Source organism: Parasteatoda tepidariorum, chromosome 3 (assembly GCF_982258835.1).
Source record: "Parasteatoda tepidariorum strain Cologne lab strain chromosome 3, Ptep-v5.0, whole genome shotgun sequence".
NCBI classification, from domain to species: Eukaryota; Metazoa; Arthropoda; class Arachnida; order Araneae; family Theridiidae; genus Parasteatoda; species Parasteatoda tepidariorum.
In genome coordinates, this window is record NC_141757.1 from 71,451,074 (window position 1) to 71,459,795 (window position 8,722).

The window sequence follows — 8,722 nt, forward strand, 5'->3', positions numbered from 1 at the left end:
TGCTATTGAAAACATACAAAAACACATTCCAATAAATCAGTTAACTCCATTAACCCCCAAACAAACACCTTAAAATGCTTTTAAGCACTATAATTTTTCTAATTTTAAAAACTGTACTTGATATAGATGTCATGTTTAAGGAACATTTCGATTTTAAAATATCATTCTAAAAGTATTTACAGATGAATGTGTTTTGTCAATTTGTTTTAGTAGTTATGATTGTTTAATTAAAAGCGTTTGGAATAATATTAAACTCATGTCTCCCATTTTAACCTATGGTGAATTATAAGCATAATTCTCCCCTATGAGCCACTAAGTAATGTTTCAGAATATTTTTTGTTTCATTTTATTTGTTCAAATGTGTTTTATGATACGTAGTAGAGAAATTTTAATTTATATTATTTTAAGTATTTTTTTAAAAATGCTTTCAAAAGCTCTATTATTAAAGCGGCAAAGTTTAAAAAATACTTAAAAATTAAAATTTGGTAACTAAGCTCCATAACATTTTAATAAATAAAGCGAAACAAGATATATTTCAATAAATGGGATATTGATTTTTCTATAATTCTTCAAAGAATAACATAGGAAAAGTGTAGTTAAAATATCACAGCAATTCTCAACGTGTACGATTTTGAGAATGAGAATTCTGAAGTTCGTCTATAAAACAGAGGATTAACTTTAAATATAGTTTAAAAATTATAATAAAATAATACTTTAAATTTAGGTACATTTTTCAAAATTTTAGTATTTATTTTTTGTTCATCAAAGATTAACATGGAAAAAAAAAAAAAAACGTTTTTACGAGTGAGAATTCTGAAAATCTTAATTTCGTCAGTAAAACAGAAGATTAACTGCAGATATAGTTTAAGAAATACTTTAATATAATTTTAGGTACATTTATCAAAAATGTATTATTTATTTTTTATTATTTTATACTAAAATTAGAAGGAAAAGTCTTAATATTTTAGAGCTTCCCGAATTCTTACAATTAAAATTAATACTAATTTGAGTTCGAGAATAGATTTATTTTAAAAAATTTCCCTGATCATATTCCATTTTAATTATCCTGCTTTATTAGGCTAAATAAACAAGGATAAACGAAACCTTGCGACATCTCTTCGGAACATCCTTTTTTATTAGTGGCTATTTCGTCTGAACATTTCAGGAAAAAAAAAAAGTTCTTTTCTGTTTTAATCAACGAAAAGTCGTTGTACTCAAACATACATGAAAATCCCATCTACCGTGACTGTTGTTTTTAACTGAGCTAAACTACTTTATCCTTATTCAAGTCATGAAATGTTTTGTTAAGGTATGTTATATTAAAATTGATAAATAGTTTTATTCTCTTAAAAGCATTGGTTTTAAAATAATTGCTACTGTATATTGTTCTTTTTAATCTTACGAAAATATTCCACACATTATTTATTTTTAAAGCTAAATTTCGAAAGTTAATTATTTTAAATTTTTTGTGGGATATTCAAATAAACACATTAATAAATAAAGTACTGATTTGTATCATGATAATTGACAATAAAATAATTTTCATTTTTTATTAATTGTTGAGTTTTTGCTTCCATACTGCCTCAACAATTTAATTTCGAGAAAAAAGATTCTTCGCGTGAAATTTTGATTTTAAGTTAAATTTCGAATAAATTGTGTACTATTTAAAAATTTATCCGGAATAGCCTTATAAGAAAACATTACTTTTTTATAAGCAGAACTGCAATTAAAAAAAATAACAATAAAATTATTTTTATTGTTTATTACTCATCCAATTTTTGCTTTTAAATTGCCGTAATAATAAAATTTCACGAAAAAATTCCGTGGATTAAATTTCATTTTTTAATTTAAATTTCAACTAGAAAGTCATGTATTTCAAAATTTACACAAACAAAACGTTATTATTTTTTATTTACATTAAGCAGCATCGCAATAATTAATTGCTGAATGATATCGTGACCATAAACAATAAAATTAAAGTAAATGTTGAATTTTACTTTTAAATTGCTGCAACTTTATAAAAAAAAAATCTAATTAATTGAGTGAAAACTCGAAAATTAAGTTATGTATTTGAAACTTAGTTCAAAATAACATTACTTACTACTTGAAAATTTATCCAGAATAGCCTTATAGGAAAAAATTACTTTGTTATAAGCAGAACTGCAACTAAAAAATAACAATAAAATTATTTTTAATGCTTATTAATTATCTAATTTTTGCTTTAAAATTGCAATAATAATTAAATTTCACCAAAAAGTTCCGTGGATTAAACTTTATTTTTTAAGTTAAATTTCAACTAGAAAGTCATTTATTTCAAAATTCATACATTTAATTTTAAATTACCTCAACTTTATGAAAAGAAATCTGATTAATTTTTTGAGTTAAAACTCGAAATTTAAGTTATGTATTTGAAACTTAGTTCAAAATAGCATTTTTTTACGATCGTAATAATAAATTACGCAATGATAACTTGAAAATAACGAAAATTAATTTTATTGTTCATGAATTAATGAGTTTTTGCTTCCAAAATGCCACAACATCAATATTATATATCCTAAATTTATGTGCAATTTACAACTAAGAAACTTCAGTGCACTTTATAACTACACTTATGTGCACTTATAACTATTTCCATTTAATCTTAAAATTTACGACCCGTTAATTAGTGAATTAATTTCTTGTATTGATATGAGCAAGGCGTTCATGAGAGAAACGTTTAATTTATTTTCGAACAGGCTGTTTTTCTTTCGTTTTTTTTCTGCTAAATTGAGTTTCAAAAAGTTAAAGAAACAAATTTTTAAATAGACCCGAATATTAAAATTTTTATTTCATAAAAATCTTGGCTATATTTAAAGAAATATCAAAAATGAAACAATTTCACTGCCACTTTTTAACTTTTGGAATTAGATACCTGCAAGTGACGTCATCGTAGGTAAATCGTGCGATTTGTCGATTCAGAAGCCAATGAGGTTCACGCATGAAGTTGCTTACAGGATTCCCGTTAAATCTGATTTAAATCTTATAACTAAGCATAATTACTTCAATTCTTCTCGAGTTGTAAGTATCCAATTATGAACGTAGTAAGTACTTTAAAATAACATCGGTAAATAAAGGGATAAGGTCTGTTGTCTCCTAGTATTTTATTTTAGAAGACTTAGATTTTATATTTTATGTTAGTTTTTAAAACTCTATTCTGAAATTAGTTATATCCTAATTACTTATTTTTTCACATTTTGCACAACTCTAAATATTGCAGTGCACTGATTTCTAACTCAAAACTATCTTAATGTGTCTTGTTTTGTTAGAGAATATCAATAGTCTTCCACATCATTTGCATTACCTGTATATAAGAGTTTTTATATATTTCCTATAAGGAAATGTAAATGCAGAAATCAGTTTAAAAATTTGTGTTCAATATTTTGAAATTCCAAAGTGATATTTTAAGTTTTACGCATCTTAAATTATTGCTATACATTAATTTTGTTGCCCAGAAAATGTCTTATAACTTATTTCGATACCGTAATCATGTTTTGGTCACCGAGGTAACTTTAGCCATTCTTGCTGGATAAAATTCGAGTTTTGGAACAATGATTTTAATACTAAGTGTGTTTTAAAGGTAAGTTTATAAAGCTTTACTTTTATTTATGATACTCTTACCATAATTTATTCATTTCAAGCGTTCTTTTCATGGTGTTTTACTTCCCTATTAAATTTTTTTTCCTATATTTTTATTTTATTGCTATTTCCTGTACTGATAAACAAAGGCAACACACTTTTTTCGCTAAACTGATTTAAAAAAAAAAAATCTTTAGCGCAGACTACGAGAGTTGGTCAAATCAAAACGAATCATCTTAAGGTGATTCGAAACAATAGAGCTAAACCTTTGCTATAAAAAGTGTTCCTTATTCGTTAGCTCAATAAATTCAATTTTCGACCTCTCCAGTTGAAGTTCCTTTATCATCCTGCTTATGACGGGAGGTTTTCATGCCCTTTATTTATTTATTTACTTATTTTCTTGTGTTTCCCAAGTACATTTCACAGATATTAGGTTTCACTGATTCACAGATCATGTGAATAGGTTTCACAGATTATGTTCTTCACTAATGCAAAGTTGCCCTTTATTTGTTGCTTGATTATTTGGGATTCAAAAATTACTAGGGTACAGTGATGGAATCCTAACATGAAGGACAGAAAAACCGAATACGAATCTTCTGTCAAAATTGGTTATCAGATAAAATTTCTCACCGAGTGTTGAAAAGTTATAAAGATTGTACTATGATAGATCTCATTGTGCGTAAATTACGTATAATAGTTATCGGATAATTTAAAAAAAAAAAAAACACGATAAATAAAATATTTTTCATTTAATATGGATGAGTGACTAAATCTAAACAATAACAGGCTTCCTTAAGCAGGAAGAAATATAGAAAATCTCCAGTATTTCCCTCCGCTTTATGTTACATTTACGAGGCGATGAGTGAACATGTTTGATATTCAAAGAAATTTTATCATTGTGATTTGTGTTTAAAATAACGCGCTATTTCACTAATTATTAAAGATTTCTTTAAATTTTAAATTCCAAAAGATCGTGAGCCTTAAATAAATTTAAGAAAATTTATATCACAACATAAATAAAGCATAAGGTTCGCCCTGTTTTGAGTTTTATCCCTTATTAAGATATATCTGTGTAAAATATCACTGTTTGTTATTTTTTGCGCAGCATTATAGCATACTTGTGGAGTTGTCTAAATTCGTTTTCAGCTATAATTAAGCTTATGTTAATATGAAAGAACACGTTATTCACTAATAAAGGCGATTGAAAAGTAAATGAAAAATTAATTAATCTTAATCTCCTCTTTTAGCAGATGTTTCTACTTCATAACAGAATTTTACCTTGATCATTCAATATCAGAGCTGTTACCTACAATTTCGCTTAGAAATTTTTTTCAAAATTAAGTTTTAAAAAAAGCTTAAAGAACACGTGCTTTTATTTATGTAAGTGAATAATCATATTCTTTAGAACTATATCTTGTAAAATATTTGTTGAATAGAAAATTATGCGATTTTTATATTGTTTTGCGTAAATATTATAATTCCCGACTGAGTACCCAGAACCGGGCCGGTACGAATTTTTTTTTACCGGACATCCGAAATCGGGAGTTTAAAAATGTTCCCTCTTCTTTTTCACTTCCGACAAAATGACGAGGTGATTTTTCACCAGCTATTTATAGTGCCCATGATATTTCCGGGCTGGAGTGTTCAGAAGTAGCACAATCATGTTTATTTCTCAATCTATACACAAGGTGGCAGCACCAGAATATTTGCAATGTGTTTAGAGATAGTTTATTTTAAACTAGATAACACTCATCAAACATGTATAGTTGCGATTATACCAAAGATTGAAAATGAATCCATTTTACATACACCTTGTTTGATATAATTTTCTTGAATTAAAAAACAGGCACTTTTATTACCCGTACTCAGCAAAATCTTAAGACCAGGTGCATCTCTGGAAAAAACTGTCTTTTTTAAAGCAATAAAATTTGAACTGCAATTTATGACAATACTTTTCTTAAGCTCAGGTATTTTTACCAGCATCGTTTTTTTTTCTTGTTTTTTTTTGTTATCATTAGATATTTTAAAGTATTAGTAAGAGGTTTTATAAAATGGCAATTTTTTTTCCATCTTTTTTTCTGATTGCTTTCTGTAAAAACGTTTTAGTTTTGTATTTACAATTTTTTTTTAATTATGTGCTGTGCCACCGTTTGTTAATGAGCTGTAACAAATAAATTTCTTCTTATTCATTGATGTTTAACTTATTAATAAGATTGTTATCTTATTAATAAGTTAATAAGATGTTATCCCATCTTTCAGGGTAAAAGAACACATGATTGAAAAAGAATCGTCGTAACATAATTACATTTAAACTAATTCAAATCATGCGACATAATAAAAATGTCATTCATACCTAATAAGGAAAATGCGATTGTAAATAAGACTAATTTTAACATTCCATGTACTCTTCGATAGACTTTTTAAATATTTGAAATTTATGAAAAATTAACAGAATATTCCTATAACATTCTTTAAGACTGATTACATATTCCTTTTCAGGTTCATTTAACATTGGGATTTTTATTGCTTTTATTCCGAATCGCTAAGAGTGACAACAGTGATGAAGATGATAAAGAGGAAGAAGAATTTGGTGGAGTAAACATAAAAGTGTTCAGGGGACCTTCGAAGAAAAATGGAAACGAGTCATTTGCACCTTTTGGGTACCACGTGAAAATGCCACCTATACATTCATCCAAGTCTCTGAAAAAGAAAGTTGTCAATGATCAGGATGATCAAGAAAAACCTTTTGATTTCAATTCCAATGAGGACGAGCCATTTGACTTTTCCAGTCATGAGAGCGACCTAAAAAAAGAAACAAGTGATGAACAAGATCAGAATGAAGAACAGTTTGATTTTAATAGTAATGAGCATGATGAGGACGAGAAAGATCTTAGTAAAGAACATGAAAAAGATGATGATGATTTTAGTGCAGAACACCATGATCCTAATGCGCACAACAAACCATTTGATGGAAGCCAGGAAGGCGGTGACAGCAATGAAGAACTCGATTTTGAAAATCAAGAACGTAGTAATAGATACAATCATTTTCATAATTATAATAAAGACAGCCATCCTAAGCCACGCCATCACGATTATCTAAATGTGTATAATAATGATCGTGATCATCGCTCTAAGCCACTCAACTATGTCAGCAAAAATTACGATCATCACAATTTAGATCAAAATGTTCCCTTCGTTGGTGAAAGTACCAATCACATTAAAAAGAAATTTAACGATTTCAATATTCGCCCTGATGGTGTGTTTGGTAGAATGCCTTCACATTCCGTTGGTGAAAGTCACGATCGGTACAAAAAGTCAGATGGAAGCATTATACCTTCAAGTACGACTAATAGATACTATAATAAATATGAACACACTATTCCTACTGACTCTACTTTAAAATACTACAATCAAGACAGAGAATACAAAAGTGGTATATTACCTGCAGCAATACCCGCTAAAAACTACAATTATAATCATTATAAAGAATATCGTAGGAGCCTTTCACGTTAAACATTTCAACTGATAAAGCGAATTCAATGTTAGCTCTTACATCATGACAGCAGTACACATAACTAAAAGAAACTTCGATGTACGTACCAAACTGCGCTGTTCGATTTTTACGATAGTGAAGATCATAGTTAAGATAATTGAAAAATTCGTCTAGAATTTCCAGTCTAGTTCGCTAATAAAGAAAAACATTTGATCAAAGAACGAGTTTCGAATAATGGAACGTTTGATTCACTCAATAAGCAGAAAAATCCATTTGAAAATCAGAATATGGTCATTGATCTTATCGTTCTTCCAAAATAAGATATTTTTGTAATGAGCCCATATATTTCACTGAAAAAAAGCATTTTCAATATAACGAACAGTTAAGCTTATATAATAAGGAAAAGAGTTATATAATTACAGCAATAAAGAACAATAATTATAAAAATTTATACAACTATAATCATGAGACTAAAGAATTTACACGTCCAAGGCAGAAATGTTTTATGATGCATATTTCACGTTTTTTGAGTGACTTAATTATTAAGAATATATATATATATATATATATATATATATATATATATATATATATATATATATATATATATATATATATATATATATATATATATATATATATATATATATATATATATATATATATATATATATATATATATATATATATATATATATATATATATATATATATGGTATTCCATAATGACCGCCCTTATTATGCGTATTTTTAAAAAATTAAATTAAAAAAAATACACACGCATGGAATTACATATTAATATTTAAGCAAAATGAAACAATAATGAAGCAAAAGCATGAATTGTTGAATTTCGAGCAAATGAAGTTGATATGAAAAACATTCAAACCTGTTTGATTGCCTGATGATACACGGAGGGCTTTTTAAAAATCGTCTTTCAACTTTTCTCTGTTTTTTTTCCGATAATTAAATTGTTTTGTGTGCTTTTAGTCCCGCCTTCCTCAGTACTGATACGTATGATAATAACTTTTTTTTTCTGTACAAATATTAATTTTGACCCTAATGCTTATATTTTTTTAACATAATTTGAAAAGTATTTTTAAAATACCCATTAATAGGTATCATTGCAGTGGGTAGTTCGATGCATAATTTCTTTTTTAATGTTTAGTTATTGTTTTATTGCTAATATGACTCTTTATCCACGACTACGAAATTAATCCCAATATTTAAAATAAAATGTACTGTTAACAGCATGATGCAGAATTCGTAAAATACTTCAGTTGGTTGAGTTAACAAAGGTTAATATTGTAGCACAACTATTTAAGGGAGTTAATGCCTGTAATTGCCATCTTGTTTTTGTTATCATTTAATACTGAAATTGTATACTGTTATTATTTGATATTTTAATAAATTATATTTATTTTGGATTTTATTTGACCCCAAGAAATATATACTATTTCGTCCAGTACAGATAACTGCCAAACAAAAATGGAGATGGAGGAAAGAGAGGATGAGTTCTAAGAGATAAGAGAGAGAGAGGGGAAAAAAAAAAAAGACATGTCAAACTTTTTTTGCACAATCACGTTGTCTCCTGAAGCATTATTATTCGGGCTGATA

At 27.2% G+C, this 8,722-nt stretch overlaps 1 protein-coding gene across 1 annotated transcript; it reads left to right on the forward strand.

Moving 5' to 3' along the window:
* The first annotated feature begins 1,064 nt into the window (after nt 1-1,064).
* LOC107441847 (uncharacterized) lies at nt 1,065-7,651 on the forward strand. The gene is made up of 2 exons (XM_016055238.4): nt 1,065-1,309; nt 6,115-7,651. The coding sequence occupies exons 1-2, from the start codon at nt 1,292-1,294 to the stop codon at nt 7,126-7,128; spliced, it is 1,032 nt and encodes a 343-aa protein (XP_015910724.3). The 5' UTR covers nt 1,065-1,291; the 3' UTR covers nt 7,129-7,651.
* The last annotated feature ends 1,071 nt before the right edge of the window (nt 7,652-8,722 follow it).